At 42.4% G+C, this 16,575-nt stretch overlaps 1 protein-coding gene across 1 annotated transcript in view; it reads left to right on the top strand.

Moving 5' to 3' along the window:
* The window catches only part of SPPL3 (signal peptide peptidase like 3), a 99,122-nt gene that overhangs the window by 78,539 nt on the left and 4,008 nt on the right, over nt 1–16,575 (top strand). Inside the window, exons 3-8 of the mRNA XM_068989897.1 lie at nt 5,560–5,648; nt 7,458–7,577; nt 8,395–8,473; nt 9,368–9,480; nt 15,756–15,862; nt 16,327–16,490. Of these exons, the coding sequence (XP_068845998.1) occupies nt 5,560–5,648; nt 7,458–7,577; nt 8,395–8,473; nt 9,368–9,480; nt 15,756–15,862; nt 16,327–16,490 (672 nt within the window). The remainder of the gene's footprint in view (nt 1–5,559; nt 5,649–7,457; nt 7,578–8,394; nt 8,474–9,367; nt 9,481–15,755; nt 15,863–16,326; nt 16,491–16,575) is intronic.

Below are 16,575 nucleotides of genomic sequence, written 5' to 3'. Positions count from 1 at the left end.
AGAAGGAAAGAATAAAGATCAGAGCCAAAGTATATCAAATAGATTTTCTCTGTGGAGAAAAATGGCTGAAACTAAAAGCTGATTAAAAAAAAAAAATCAATAAAGTTGGTACCCCTCTAGCCAGACTAACCTGGGGAAAAAAGGAAGACACAGACGTAATATCAGGGATAAGAGGTGATATTACTGGAGTGCACAAATATTAAAAGGATAATAAGGGATGACCATAAACAACTTTATGCCAATAAATTTGATGACTCAGATGAAATGGATAAATTTTTGATGTATCTATAAATCACAATCTATGCCCAAAGTCACTCGAGAAACAGGTAGCCTGAGTAGGCCTGTACTCGCTAAAGAAATTGAAAATCGCCACAGTATTTTCTGCAATGGCTGCAGCAGTTGACAGCCCCACCTGAAGTGTGTGATGCTTCACAGCCTTGCTGACCCTTGGTGGTTATCTGATGCTTTGGTCACAGCCCTCCTAATTGGTATGTAGTGGTTCAGTTTCAGTTTAGTCGCTCAGTCGTGTCCGACTCTTTACGACCCCATGAATCGCAGCACGCCAGGCCTCCCTGTTCATCACCATCTCCCGGAGTTCACTCAGACTCACGTTCATCGAGTCCGTGATGCCATCCAGCCATCTCATCCTCGGTCATCCCCTTCTCCTCCTGCCCCCAATCCCTCCCAGCATCAGTCTTTTCCAGTGAGTCAACTCTTCTCATGAGGTGGCCAAAGTACTGGAGCTTCAGCTTTAGCATCATTCCTTCCAGAGAAATCCCAGGGTTGATCTCCTTCAGAATGGACTGGTTGGATCTCCTGGCACTCAGCCTTCTTCACAGTCCAACTCTCACATCCATACATGACCACAGGAAAAACCATAGCCTTGACTAGACGGACCTTAGTCGGCAAAGTAATGTCTCTGCTTTTGAATATACTATTTAGGTTGGTCATAACTTTCCTTCCAAGGAGTAAGCGTCTTTTAATTTCATGGCTGCAGTCACCATCTGCAGTGATTTTGGAGCCCCCAAAAATAAAGTCTGACACTATTTCCACTGTTTCCCTATCTATTTCCCATGAAGTGATGGGACCGGATGCCATGATCTTCGTTTTCTGAATGTTGACCTCTAAGCCAACTTTTTCACTCTCCTCTTTCACTTTCATCAAGAGGCTTTTTAGCTCCTCTTCACTTTCTGCCATAAGGGTGGTGTCATCTGCATATCTGAGGTTATTGATATTTCTCCCAGCAATCTTGATTCCAGCTTGTGTTTCTTCCAGTCCAGCGTTTCTCATGATGTACTCTGCATAGAAGTTAAATAAACAGGGTGACAGCCTTGACGTACTCCTTTTCCTATTTGGAACCAGTCTGTTCCATGTCCAGTTCTAACTGTTGCTTCCTGACCTGCGTACAGATTTCTCAAGAGGCAGGTCAAGTGGTCTGGTATTCCCATCTCTTTCAGAATTTTCCACAGCTTATTGTGATCCACACAGTCAAACGCTTTGGCATAGTCAGTAAAGCAGAAATAGATGTTTTTCTGGAACTCTCTTGCTTTTTCCATGATCCACCGGATGCTGGCAATTTAATCTCTGGTTCCTCTGCCTTTTCTAAAACCAGCTTGAACATCAGGGAGTTCACGGTTCACGTATTGCTGAAGTCTGGCTTGGAGAATTTTGAGCATTACTTTACTAGCATGTGAGATGAGTGCAATTGTGTGGTAGTTTGAGCATTCTTTGGCATTGCCTTTCTTTGGGATTGGAATGAAAACTGTCCTTTTCCAGTTCTGTGGCCACTGCTGGGTTTTCCAAATTTGCTGGCATATTGAGTGCAGCACTTTCACAGCATCATCTTTCAGGATTTGAAATAGCTCAACTGGAATTCCATCACCTCCACTAGCTTTGTTCGTAGTGATGCTTTTTAAGGCCTGCTTGACTTCACTTTCCAAGATGTCTGGCTCTAGATTAGTGATCACATCATCATGATTATCTGGGTCGTAAAGATCTCTTTTGCACAGTTCTTCTGTGTATTCTTGCCACCTCTTCTTAATATTTTCTGCTTCTGTTAGGTCCATACCATTTCTGTCCTTTATCAAGCCCATCCTTGCATGAAATGTTCCCTTGGTATCTCTAATTTTCTTGAAGAGATCTCTAGTCTTTCCCATTCTGTTGTTTTCCTCTATTTCTTTGCCTTGATCGCTGAAGAAGGCTTTCTTATCTCTTCTTGCTATTCTTTGGAACTCTGCATTCAGACTCTTATATCTTTCCTTTTCTCCTTTGCTTTTTGCCTCTCTTCTTTTCACAGCTATTTGTAAGGCCTCCCCAGGCAGCCATTTTGCTTTTTTGCATTTCTTTTCCATGGGGATGGTCTTGATCCCTGTCTCCTGTACAATGTCACGAACCTCATTCCATAGTTCATCAGGCACTCTATCTATCAGATTTAGGCCCTTAAATCTATTTCTTACTTCCACTGTATAGTTATAAGGGATTTGATTTAGGTCATACCTGAATGGTCTAGAGGTTTTCCCTACTTTCTTCAATTTAAGTCTGAATTTGGCAATAAGGAGTTCATGATCTGAGCCACAGTCAGCTCCCGGTCTTGTTTTTGTTGACTGTACAGAGCTTCTCCATCTTTGGCTGCATAGAATATAATCAGTCTGATTTCGGTGTTGACCATCCGGTGATGTCCATGTGTAGAGTCTTCTCTTGTGTTGTTGGAAGAGGGTGTTTGCTATGACCAGTGCATTTTCTTGGCAAAACTCTATTAGTCTTTGCCCTGCTTCATTCCACATTCCAAGGCCAAATTTGCCTGTTACTCCAGGTGTTTCTTGACTTCCTACTTTTGCATTCCAGTCCCCTATAATGAAAAGGACATCTTTTTTGGGTGTTAGTTCTAAAAGGTCTTGTAGGTCTTCATAAAACCGTTCAGCTTCAGCTTCTTCAGCGTTACTGGTTGGGGCATAGACTTGGATAACTGTGATATTAAATGGTTTGCCTTGGAGACGAACAGATCATTCTCTCGTTTTTGAGATTGCATCCAAGTACTGCATTTCGGACTCTTTTGTTGACCATGATGGCTACTCCATTTCTTCTGAGGGATTCCTGCCCGCAGTAGTAGATATAATGGCCATCTGAGTTAAATTCACCCATTCCAGTCCATTTTAGTTTGCTGATTCCTAGAATGTTGACATTCACCCTTCCCATCTCTTGTTTGACCACCTCCAATTTGCCTTGATTCATGGACCTGACATCCAGGTTCCTATACAGTATTGCTCTTTACAGCATTGGATCTTGCTTCTATCACCAGTCACATCCACAACTGGGTATTATTTTTGCTCTGGCTCCATCCCTTCATTCTTTCTGGAGTTATTTCTCCACTGATCTCCAGTAGTATATTGGGCACCTACTGACCTGGGGAGTTCCTCTTTTGGTATGCTATCATTTTGCCTTTTCATACTGTTCATGGGGTTCTCAAGGCAAGAATACTGAATTGGCTTGCCAGTCCCTTCTCCAGTGGACCAGGCTCTGTCAGACCTCTCCACCATGACCCGCCCGTCTTGGGTTGCCCCGCCAGGCATGGCTTGGTTTCATTGAGTTAGACAAGGCTGTGGTACCTCATTGTAATTTTGACTTATATTTCCCTGATGACCAGTGTTGTTCAAGAACTTCTCATGTTCTCACTGACCATTTGCTTATCTTCTTTGGTAAGAGATTTATTCACTGTCTGCCCACTTTTTATTTGGGTTGTCTGTTATTGAATTGGAGGGGTTCTTTCTATATTCTAAATGTTCTCAGATACATAAGAGCACATATTTTATCCCATCTTTTGCGGTTCTCTCTTTTTTTTTTTTTTTGAAAGTGTTCCTTGGTGCTCACAAGGTTTTTAATTTTGTTGAAGTCCAATTTATCAATTTTTCAGTTGTGTTTTTTGGTGTCATAGGTAAGAATCCACTGCCACATTCAAGGTCACAAAGATTTTGTCCCAAGTTTTATAGTTTTAGCTCTCAAATTATTTAAATTTAGATTAATTAAAATGAAATGGAATGCAGAATTCAGTCATTAAGTTGTACTCGCATGTTTCAAGTGTTAATGGGCTCATGTCTACCAAATAGGTCAGTGCAGGGTACAGGGCATTTCCACCATCACAGGAAGTTCTTTTGGACACACAGACACTTTAAATGAAGGCAGTAGTAGAAAATGAGCTAAGGACTTGAACAGTTCAAACAAAGAGAAAGAAATGGGCAAGGTCAGTACATAAAATTGTGTAGTGGTTAAAGGATTCTAAATTAGGACATGTACAGCATTTTTAGTCCCCCAGATTGAATGTGTCTACTTTCTTCCAGTCTTGACTCAGAGATAGTACCGATGAGCCCTGCATGCCCCATTTAAAATTTCAGGTCTACCCTCTCCATTTCCTGCCTTATTCCTTAGCTGTTAACATATCATACACAGTATTTAATTTTTCTTGTTTATTGTCAGTCTCCCTGCTCTTCAAATATAAAATCCATGAGAGCCTGTTTTTCTCTCTACTTGTTTCTCTCCAGTACCTAAAACACTCCCGGATACAGCAGTAACTCAATACATGTTGCTGCTGAGGGAGAGCTGATACGGTGAAGAGAAACAGGTGCTCTTGATAGCTGACAGTGTACGATGTCGAATTTGTGATCTCCGAAGATTTAGCTTTGGGACCAGGGACCAGGCTTGATCACTCAAGACCTTTTGTGTAGCTGAGTTTTATTAAAGTGAAGTAGGGACAGAGAAATCTTCTGACGCAGACATCAGAAGGGGGTCGGAGAGCACCCGGTCCATAGTCTTAGCAAGGCCTTACATACTTTCTACCAGACCTACTCCTAAAGCATACATCTTAAGTTAACAAGATTAGAACTGACAATAGAAAGGTGTTACCAGACCCACTCTAACAGTATACAAATTTTAAAATAACAAGATTAGTCAGAAGGTTCTTGTTAAGGAGAAACAAATTCTTGAGCAAGATATGTTGTTGTTATATAGTCATTGGTACAGTTTAAGGGAAAACATATATCCTTAAGCAAGATGAGTTTTGTTGTGCAATCATCAGCTCTGGGCTTAAAGAAAAAAATGTTTGTCCTTTTCTCCTCCTTGAGAACTCCAGACCTCTGTCTCCTCCTTAAGAGCCCCAGACCCCTTTCTCCTCCTCGGGGACCCCAGACTTCTTATCCACCTGCTTGGAATTGACTCTCTCACTCTCATGCACTGCTCTGAGAGTAAATTGGTCCACCCTTTTTAGAAGCAGTTGTGTGGTATGTAAAAGTTTCAAAATTGTGCTTGCCTTTTGACCCAGTATTTCTCCTTCTAGGTATTTCTCATACAGAAATAATTAAAGATGTGTACAGAGATACGGCTGGAGTGCTTTTATCTGCTGTCAGGAAAACTCTTGAACTAGCATGGAGAACTGTTTTGCAGAGCTGTTCAAAAGAAATCTTCCTTTCTTTCCTAGTGCTTTAACATTTAAAACTATGTCTCATTACTGACTTTTCTGATCTACTTCTTTCTTGAAACTAAAACTTACCTATACAATTTTCCCCACAGGTCCCTTAATATGGACTTTGAAAACCAAGATAAGGAGAAAGACAGTAACAGTTCTTCTGGGTCTTTCAATGGCAACAGCACCAATAATAGTAAGGCATTTTTTGACAATTAACTGTCTACATGTAGTGGTCTTAATTTGATTCTTTCTATAACCCCAATGATAATTTACTGGGTTTAAGGATTACAGTTGGTATAATAATACAGTTAAATCTGTATGGTATAATTTGTTAAAGTTTTATGTTCTGAATCTGAGCTACAGATTTCTTGTGAATTCCTTTTAATTCGTGCCTCAAAGCTTGCAGCCAAGATTCTTTATTTTCTTAAAGACAAGCAAGATAGATGGGTGTCTGTCTGCTTGTAACTTCATTTAAGTCCTTTGGTGAGACTGATAATTTTGTAGGTGTTGGTCATAAATTCATTTAGTGACTGTTAAAGATAGCTACTTGCAGTACTTGTAGAACTGTTGTATCTCCTCTGGTATTTCAGATTTTAAAGGATGTTTGCTTTGAAGAAACATAAGTATGCTATATGGCAAGTTTTTAGCAGCATTATTCATAATAGCCAAAAAAGTAGAAGCAACTCAAAGATCAATAAACTAGTTAATGGGATAAACAGCATACAGTATGTCCATGCAATGGAATACTATTCAGTATTAAAAAGAATGAATTACTGAAACATCCTCCAACGTAGATGCACATCAAAACATTGTTAAGTAAAAAAGGCCAGATAAAAAAACTACTATTTTAAAAATCCAATTATATGAAATTTCCAAAAAGACAAATATAGAGAGATAGAAAATAGATTAGTGGTTTCCTGGGGCAAGAGATGGGAAGGAAAATTAACAGTTTACTGGCATGAGGGATCTTCTTGAGATGAGGACATTCTAAAACTAGATCATAGTGATCCTTTCACACTTGGTGCTGCTAAGTCACTTCAGTTGTGTCCAACTCTTTGCGACCCCGTGGACTGTAGCCCGCCAGGCTCCTCTGCCATGGGATTCTCCAGGCATGAATACTGGAGTGGGTTACCATTTCCTCCTCCAGGGGATCTTCTGGACCCAGGAATCAAACCACAGTCTCTTATGTCTCCTGCATTTGCAGGCGGGTTCTTTACCACTAGTGCCACCTGGGTAGCTTTACACTTGATAAACTTACCAAAAAAAATACTGAATTACTTAATACTGGTAAATTTTATGGTATGTGAATTGTACTAGAAAGTTGGTAATGCTTGTTATAGAAGGTACTAAATTAGAAATAAGGAGACTTGATAATATTAAGAGATTGATATTGGGTACCTACATTCACTTGACATTTATTAAATATTTTGAAAGTTGCAAAAAGAGTTAGTACTCAAGCTGTTGCATAAGCATTGGGCCAGAATACCCCCAAGGTGTTAATAAAGTGCTAAGACAGCAAATGCCACTTTCCACCCTATACCTCAAGCAGGTACTTTTTCTTATGGACCTTTAACATAGCCTCAGAGTCCCTTCTGAACCAGCATCTGCTGTCAGTAGGTCAGAGTAAGCACCAGTGGTGAAGTCATTTTGACCTCCATATACAAAGAGACTAGAGAGAGAGACAAGATGGGCAGCAGTGGGTCAAGTTAGTAAGGGGTTCTCCTGGAGAAGGTGAATGTGAATGAAGTGGTGATCTTGGATCACTGGAAGAGCACAGCATACAGGTGCAGAGCAGGAGTCGAGCTCCTGCTATAGTGAAGGCGTGACGAGGACAGCGAGGAGCGCGTAGTCTCGTTTCCTAGCAAAGAATCCGAGGGCCTCGGTGTTCTGTATCATATGTATTAATCCCTAGAGCTGTCTGCACCTTGATCAGTTAATGTATTTCAGTCCATGGGTGTAGAGCCTGTTACGTAAGCTGTTAATATGCCCCTTTCTCTTTCAGGTATCCAGACCATTGACTCTACCCAGGCCCTGTTCCTTCCAATTGGAGCATCTGTCTCTCTCCTAGTAATGTTCTTCTTCTTTGACTCAGTTCAAGTAGTTTTTACAATATGTACAGCAGGTAAATGAGTTCTGCTATCTAGTCTCAACCTTAAAAGGAAACTTTTTAACGTTTTTAAAAATCACCATTCAAAAATTAAGATTTATATACCACTCTTTTGCAAGTTTTTCTTCCTAAGTCTTCTTTCTCCCTAAGTCTGCCTTCCCCAACCTCCCCACCCCTCCCTGAACCACTTGATACCTCTGTCATCAGTTCCAACTTGCCAACTCAGTCTGGACGAAAGGCTAGGGGTTAAAAACTCAAGAACTTTGTGGCACCAGAGCAGAATTGCTTTGGCTGTGACTCCTTGTCTGATAAGTTACCAGAAGGTCCAGTTTGGTAGAGTGGTTGTTGGCAGCCCTTACCCATGCATGTTTCTGCAGATAGAAACACTGAGAGCTAATCACAGTAATTCGACTGTCACCTGTCTGATCAGTTTTCAAGATGGTTGATGGTGGACATGTATCAATGTAAAACATCAAAATGCTCGCCTTCAATATTGTAAAGTAATTAGCCTCCAATTAAAATAAATTAATTTTTAAGTTGCTAGCCTTGTTAGATCATACTCTGGCCTGCCGTTTATCATTTCTTGTTGAGACAGACAAGAAAGAGAAAACCTGCCAGTGCTACCCCTACCTCAAATCAGGAATGCAAAGAGTTTATCTGTGCGCTGCTAAAGAAGGACACTGTTCTTTTCTCTAGTTAATTAATATTATTGTATGCATTTGTGGAGGAAACTATTGTAGGCAATCATTATTTCTGTAAGTCATGCCATGTTTCTTATGATTAGTAAAACATTAAACAACAAAAAAATTAACGATACATTTTCTTTCTTTAGTTCTTGCAACGATAGCTTTTGCTTTTCTTCTTCTCCCGATGTGCCAGTATTTAACGAGGCCTTGTTCACCTCAGAACAAGTAAGGACTTGGGATTTTCCTCTAAACTATAAGTGTGTATGTTTTTTTCTTTGTGCGTGATAGCAATATTAAGAGCACATTTTCTGATACTGACTGAAGCACGAAAATGGCAGGAGGCTAGAAAATGAGATGTTTGATTTTTTAAAGCTGGAAAATGATACTTCTTTTTGCACCTTCTCATAGCAGAGGAAATCTAAACAAATCTTAGGAAGTCAGAGTCATTGCAGTATGCTTCCTTGCTTAGATTATTTAAAGATGAGCAGTTTTTTTTATCCCTTTACTTGTTAATAGAATATGAAAATAGTGCTTGACTCAGACATTCTTTCTCTTTTGTCTTTGATGACCTAGATATATACTAGCCGCTTAGGTTTAATTCCAGTGTTCACACCTTAACTCCTAAAGCTGTTGCTTCATGGAAACAAAGTGCTGTGCTAATGGAGATGCATATGTTCTTAGAAAATCAGTCGCTTGTGGTGGCTGATTTTCCCAGGAATTAGTGATAACCAAATAGATGGACTACCTTAATTTTATTCATCTTTGGTTAATGAATTGAATTGTTCACTTTGCTCATTTTGTTTTCCTCATAAGAATTAGAAATTTCTCTGTATTTAGATTTTTCAAATATTGATATTATCACTTTAAACTTCTCAATACCCATGTTGGTTATCTGGGATAAAAGGTACATTATCTAATGGGTGCAGAAATGTAATCCTTCTGAACTTTCTATAGTTTCTTCCAAAGCAATTTGGGTATTTTGGATTTCTGGGTATCTCGGTATTGCCTCCCACTTTAATCTGGCCATCACAGATTCTAATCACGAAGAACCAAAGGAGAGTTTGCTTACTGAACATAATTTACTGTCTGTTAGTCCAGTCAATGTTGTATGTTTCCCAGGATTTCCTTTGGTTGCTGTGGACGTTTCACTGCTGCTGAGTTACTGTCATTCTCTCTGTCTGTCATGCTCGTCCTCATCTGGGTTCTCACTGGCCATTGGCTTCTCATGGATGGTAAGTAACTACTGGGTGACAAGTTCAAATTGTAATATCGTTTATGGTTAAATTTGTCCTCTCTTCCTCTACTTTCTGTGTTTTAGTAATACATTACTTCTGATTACCATGAATTATTAGGTGTCCAGAGATGGTGTTTTGTATCAGTTTTTACCCACACTCTTAAGATATTTTCTAATAACAGCTTTTTTGAGATGTAATTCACATATCATACAATTTATATATTTAAAGTGTACAATTCAATCGTTTTCAGTATAATCAGAGTTGGGCAGCCACCACTTTTAGAGCATTTTAACACCCACCCTCCAAAACCCACACCCATTAGCAGTCACCTCCCCGTTGCCCGACCCCAGCCCCAGACACACCCTCGTCTACTTTGTGTTTCAGTGAGTTTGTCTCTTACAGACATTTTGCATAAGTGACATCATATATGACCTTTTTTGTCTCTTCTTTCACTTAGCATAATGTTTTCAAGGTTCATCCATGTTATACCATACATCAGCACTCCTCTGTTCCCTTTTATGGCCAGATATTGTTTAATTTTATAAATGCATCAGTTTTATGTATCCATTCATTAGTTGTTTTCACTTTTTTGACTGTTGTGAATAATGCTACTGTGAGAAATGGAGTACAGATTTTTGTACTTTCTTAATATAAATGGGATTATACTATAATATATCCATATTATATAAATATGAGGAATATATAATAGTGTATTGATATAAGTACATGTCTATATCACTATATACAGGGTAATAATAGCTAACATTGAGCTGCTGTTTTACATTTTTTCATGAAATCCTGAAAACAGCTCTTTGAAGTAGGTACTGTTGTTCTTATTTTACAGAAGAGGAAAGAATTTCAGAGACGTGACCTTTTTAGTCTCTTCTTGATTTAAGACCGTGTAACCATCTTCACCTCCTTTTTCATTCATTCCTTCTCTCATTTTCACAGCTCACTTCACTAATCTCATGAGATTTTATCTAACTGCCTTGCCCCACGAAGTCTGTTCACCCTTTGCTTTCTTTCGGTGTTTCAGAAGGGAAGGAAGTTGAAATGCTACAGCCAGTTTTACACTGTTCTAGCTCATCCATGTTGTAATGTGTATCAGCACTATCTAAAGAATTTTTTAAAGGGGGGAATTTGGAAGGCAGATATGGGTATGGGCGGCACTTCTTCTAACCCATTCCAGGCAGCCACAAGGCTAATCCAGGCCTTGGAGCAGAGCTCTTTGAAGGTACTGCCAGGTCTGAGGGCTCCTCTTCTTGCCAGGCACCGTGTCCCTGCAGCTCGGAGGATGGCACACCTGCAGCGGAGCTGTCACTCGGTGCTGTCTCAGCACAGGGCAGGGTGTGACCGTGAAGGAAGGGCACAGGGCTTCTGTGGGGTGGCACACTGCTCTCTGCTGAGTGTGGGGGTAGCTCTACATGCCTGGGTTCCTGTGCATGTCCACAGAACTGCACGTCTGAAGCCAAATTGCTGTTTCTGCCGGTGATAATCTGTGAAACGTTAAAGATACGTGCTTAGGATTTTATACAATTTGTTTGTATATATTTGAGGCTGTCCAGGTGCGGGTCAGAAAAGAATTTCCAGACACACAGCATCTCAGAAGGGAAGGAATGTATTAAGAACAAAGAGCAGAGATACTGTGGGCACTGTGAGCACAGTGGGCAGACCTCTGGACAGACCAGTGACAGTTGACAGTATTTGTGAGTTAAGAGCCAATTTTTATAGCCTGAAGACAAAGTAACTTCCTGCCAGAAGGTTGGCATTAGGTGACAGGTTGGGGCGCTACAGGGTGTTTACTAGAATGGGCATCTTTGCCTAATTGGGAGTCAGGAAGCCTGATAGCGATGATCAGGGGCTTTTGGCAACGGTTACAAAGGGGATCAATTAGCTTTGGAGGTGACCTTGGTTCTGGACTCTGCTTCTGTGGCTGTGGTACAAGGCCTCGCACCTGCAGCCTGGGATATGACTGCATACTTGCTGTCATACTTGTTGTTGAGTGCCCTTTTTTTTTTTTTTTTTTTAAGTGCCTACCATAGACCAAGAATGGGAACTCAAAAGCAGTTCCTTGAGGTTGCAGTTTAGACTTACATACAGACTCCATAGGAAGTCAGAGTCTCGATCACCCGGCCCAGTCTGTGTAGTGACAGACTGATTTCCTGACAGGCTTGATTTCTTGTGGTAGTGCCATACATTGCCTGATTAAAAAAAAAAACTAACTATGATCATTTGCTTCATTACTTGAATACCCACTGCGCATATAAATATGCATTCTGAAGTGCAGTGTTTAGAATTTTTAAGTGGTTTATCGAACTGCTAAATTTCCCAGATTCAAGTATCTGTGCTTTCCTTGTGAATTGGTGGTTGATAACTTAAGTGCTTCTGAAGGTTGATAAAGAATAAGTCGAGAAGAAGAAATTCCATCCAAAGTCACAGCAGGGCTTTGCCAGATTATAGCAGAAGGGTAAGAACTGTTTTATAGAGACTGGAAGTTAGTAGTTGTAATGTAGCCATTAACCTGCATTTGACTTTTCCTAACATTAACTCCTGATTCCTTCCAAGGGCTGATTTGTTAACCAAAAGCAGTATTGAAATTGAGCATGTAGGTGATTTTGAAAGACTTTAATAGAACCTAATTGCTCTTTAAAATACGTATTGTAGAAAATTGAGGAGTGTTGGTCCTGTCACTGATTAGAGTAGTGTCAGTAAGTCAGTCTCACAGCTGCTTTTGTGATTATAGCCCTTTAATCTCATCTAGTCCAGTGCTGCCTGATGAGGAAGCAGACAGACGTTTCTCCTCTACTACTTCTTAGCAAGAACTTGATGGAAAGGTTGGTTAGTTGGTTAAAATCTAAACTGAATTATTTCAGTCCCATATAAATTGACAGTTTGGATGATTGTTAGCTACATATTAAGAGAAAATGTTCTATGATGATGTCCTTAAATGACAGCGCCCATTCCCATAAATGGCAGCCCTAAGTTCATCTACACAGAGGAAAGCTCCAACCACTACAGTTTTACCTAGACCTCTGGAAACCACAGTCACCTGCCTGGGGCTGGTTAGTCTCCATCCTGGCACTCAGAGTTGGTGTGGTGATGGTGATGCTTAAACAACCTTGGAGCCTCTAGCCCCTGGGTAGTCTGAGGCTCTCTGTAATCTCTGTAATCCCACTCCAGACTGTCGGTGGCTCTGCTTCCATGGAACTGGGGCTTCCCAGGTGGCTCAGTGGTAAAGAATCCACCTGCCAGCACAGGAGACATGAGTTCGATCCCTGGGTTGGGAAGATTCCCCTGGAGAAGGAAATGGCAGCCCACTCCAGTATTCTTGCCTGGGAAATCCCATGGACAGTGGGGCCTGACAGGCTACAGTCCATGGGGCCACAGAGGAGTCGGACGCGATTGAGCGACTAAACGACAACTGGACACACATAATACTGTTTACAGGGTTTGCTAAGGATTTGAAGTTTACTAAGCTGCTGACCCAGTTTTTAAAAGATTAGGTACCTCAAAACAGCAAGCAGTGTGTCCTTCATACTCCATTCTCTCCTCTCCTCGAGCATTACGTAGGACAGGAAAATACCAAAGTAGTGTGCCTCTAAAAAAGAAGAGGTTGGCATGAGGGAAGGTGACGTTCTTTTCCAGATAAATTGATTTGCACAGCCATCTGAAGCTCAGTTTTGAGAGCAGTCAGCTGAATGGTCTTCACCGCACGGCCGCAGGTAGGGTGGGGAGAGCCCCATCAGACTCTCTGTAGGAAAGTAGGGGCAGCGGCTCTCCACACGCTGTTCGACAGGGACGGGGCCATCTCACCGCGGGATTCTTGCCTCCTGACTAGAGTCAGTACAAATTGGCCATAAAGGGCAAGCTTTATTTTCCCAGAGACCAAGATCAGAAACAAATTTCATTGTGAAATGTAAAATTTTTTTTAGTGTTCATCTAGGCTCCCCAAACCCTTAGTGGCCCTAACTTGTAAACATATCATTTTCTATCATTTTTGCTATTTCCCCAAATGATAAGGATCTCTTACTGGTTATACTGGTTAAATTGTCCCTGTGACCAAGCTTACAGTTTTCCCTAAAAAAGAGAGAGCCTTTGAGCTTTTAGTTGTTTGTTTCTCATATGTATCATTGTCTGATGTGTATGTGACTTGTTTTCTGCTGTTAAAGAAAAGCTAGCTTGCTAGCCACGCATCTGTAACATTCTGAAATATGTTCTCCCCTGACGTGCAAACTGTCTTTCCAGACTTCTGTGCAGAATCAGGTATCATTTTGTAGATAGTGATAATGTGGATTTCTTTTAAATGAGTGTGCTTTTTTTTTTTCAATTAAATCCTGTTCTTTGAAGTTAATTTACAGTGAAAACAGAATGCTAAATGTAGCTATTTTAAAGAGGGAGGCATGAAGCTTGTTTTCAGAGTTATTCTGAGAAGCAGTAATATTAAGAAGGTACTTGACAGAGTTTTCTTGAACTAAATCTATAGCTTCTTTTTTACCTATTCAGTTTCCTACTCTTAACAAATTAACCTTTTAAATTTGGAAGGACTTGAAAGAATTTGACCAATAAGTGGTGTGGTATGTTACAAAGGCTGATGAATCTTGTACACACATTCCTCATGTTCAAGGACCATTGAGCCAGGTTCATACTCTACTTCCCCTGAGCAGTTCAGGGCCTAGAAGAGCCCTGACAGACAGATGTCTCATTTTATAGCTCTTGCTGTTTGCCTAGGATTAGAAAATGCTCGATCCCAGAAATCTAGCAACTCATCTTTTTTTTGTTTGGTTTTGTTTTAAAATGCTAGACTCTGGCGCTTGGTCCACGTCCAGATTAGCTTTCCGGAAGCTTCTGTCTTGGATGTGAGTGCTGCTTAAGGCCTTCCAGGTCACACAGTCCTTTTAGAGAACATTGCAGCTTGGCTTGGCCTCCTTTTCTTTGTTTCTGGCCCTCCTGGTTGAGAAGGAGAAGGTGATAGAGATTCTATCAAGAGTATATTAGAAATAATTGTAACTAAACAGCAAAGATTAATAATTTACCTCTCTGACATTTTTGATTAATTTACATTTAACCAGAAGTCAAGTCTGTTGGTAAATCTATTAGGGAAAGTCTTGGGTTTTCTCAGGCAGCGTGCAGTGAGGGAAAGTTATCACCTCTGTTCCTTAGGAGAACCCAGAAGAGGAGGTAAGATTTTTTTAAGGATGACTTGAATGAAAGAATGAAGAAGAAAGGCCAGCTCGAATACTTGAGAGTGTTTTGGGGCTGTGACTGGCTGGTGGCGCTAGTCAGTTGGTGGGCATGATTGTCATTGAACGTACTTGTGCTGAGAACCTTCTCTGAAGTAGTCAGATGGGATGCATGCTGCCTCTTCAAACATGGAACTTGGGAGTCTGGTGGGGAGACTTGGTTGGCATGGTTGGAAAGAGGTTATCGCTCAGCTCAGACGGAGAGAAGGAGTCGGTGGAGGAATAGGAACACGAGAGGAGACCTGAGGCCAGGCCCCTGCGGCATAGCCTGTGTGTGTCGTGCCTCCTCAGTCAGAAGTGGTCCATCACAGACAAGGGGACCTCGTGACTTGAGGCTGGGGGTGGTTTTTGACAAGGGCAGTGAAGAGCGTAAGTGGGGGAGAGAGAAAACAGGAAGGATACACACAGCGAAGCAGGAAGTGCGGGGACTTCTGACCGAGGTGTGCAGGGACGTAAAGAGGAGCGCCCCAGATAGCAGCAGCCTGTGCGTGCGTGAGGAGGTTGAGTTAAGTTGAAAAGGAGCGCAGGGTTTCTTGCTTCGAAGATGAGCAATAGGATGACATTGTGTGGAGTCATGAAAAACCCTGTCATTGAGCAGTTCTGTCTTGTCCCCTTTACTTAGACCCAGGTGGGGAGGATGAGCATGAAAGAGTGACTTGACTGGAACAGTGTCCTTCAGGAAGTGAAGAAGATGTGGTCTAGGGTGTGGCTTTAAGGGAGTAGGGGCAGTGCAGTGAAGTAGTGGGGAGGCCGGAGACAGAGCTGGGAGAGCTGGGCTTGGCCCAGAGCTTCATCATTCAAAACAGCCCCGGGGGTCTTAGCTGACCACCATCTCCAGCATGAGGAAAGGGGTTTTCCCAAATACTGGGGGGTCAGAATGGGGTGAGGTGGGCACGCTGCGCTAGAGGAGTGTAAGCACCTCCCCTGGGGCGTAGGGCTGAGGGCCTCACAAGCCCTGTTAGGCTCTGAGCTGAAGAGCGTGTGGAGGGAGGCTGCGCCTGTGCTCCGCTCTGACGGCTGTCCCCTCCCCAGCCCTGGCCATGGGTCTCTGTGTCGCCATGATCGCCTTCGTCCGCCTGCCCAGCCTCAAGGTCTCCTGCCTGCTTCTCTCAGGGCTTCTCATCTACGATGTCTTCTGGGTGAGTGTTCCCCGGGAGCTGCTGCTCTCCTTCAGGTCTGACTGGAACATTCACTCCTAAAAATACACTCATTACCCCAAGTCTGCTGGCCAGGGCCCCTCCTGTCCAAGACCACTCCTCCAGGCCAGCACTGCATGGTTGGAAGATGAGCAGGCCTGTGCATGGAGACTTGTCAGAGTAGAGGTGACTCTTGGGTGAGGAGGGAGCACAAGGCTCTCTACCCTGGAGAGAAGCAAGGCTCTCTACCCTGGAGCATGGCCAACTCTGCGCTCAGGGCTCCCTCTCTGGGTGTGGAGAGAAGAAATCTGCAACACCCACGAGAGCAGAGATCTTCTCTTTCCTCAAAGCGTGCAGTCTGAAAAGCCTGATGCTGCAGCCCTGAGACTGCTCTCAGAAACAGAGGGCTGGTGCTGAGATCGGGGTGCCTCCAGCTCCCTCTGGTAAAGGTGACTCTCCCCTGGCAGGTGTTTTTCTCCGCCTACATCTTTAATAGCAACGTCATGGTGAAGGTGGCCACGCAGCCGGCTGACAATCCCCTTGACGTCCTATCCCGGAAGCTCCACCTGGGGCCCAACGTCGGGCGCGATGTCCCGCGCCTGTCTCTGCCTGGAAAGCTGGTCTTCCCTAGGTAGGACGGGTGGGCTCATCTCGGGAGGGTGAGGACCCCACCCTCCTCTGCCCCTCCGTCCCTGCTTGGTGGTTGTTGTCATCAG

The sequence above is a fragment of the Capricornis sumatraensis genome, chromosome 17 (assembly GCF_032405125.1).
Source record: "Capricornis sumatraensis isolate serow.1 chromosome 17, serow.2, whole genome shotgun sequence".
Lineage (NCBI taxonomy): Eukaryota > Metazoa > Chordata > Mammalia > Artiodactyla > Bovidae > Capricornis > Capricornis sumatraensis.
The sequence above is the reverse complement of the archived record's forward strand: the minus strand, read 5'-3'. Positions and strand labels throughout refer to the sequence as shown.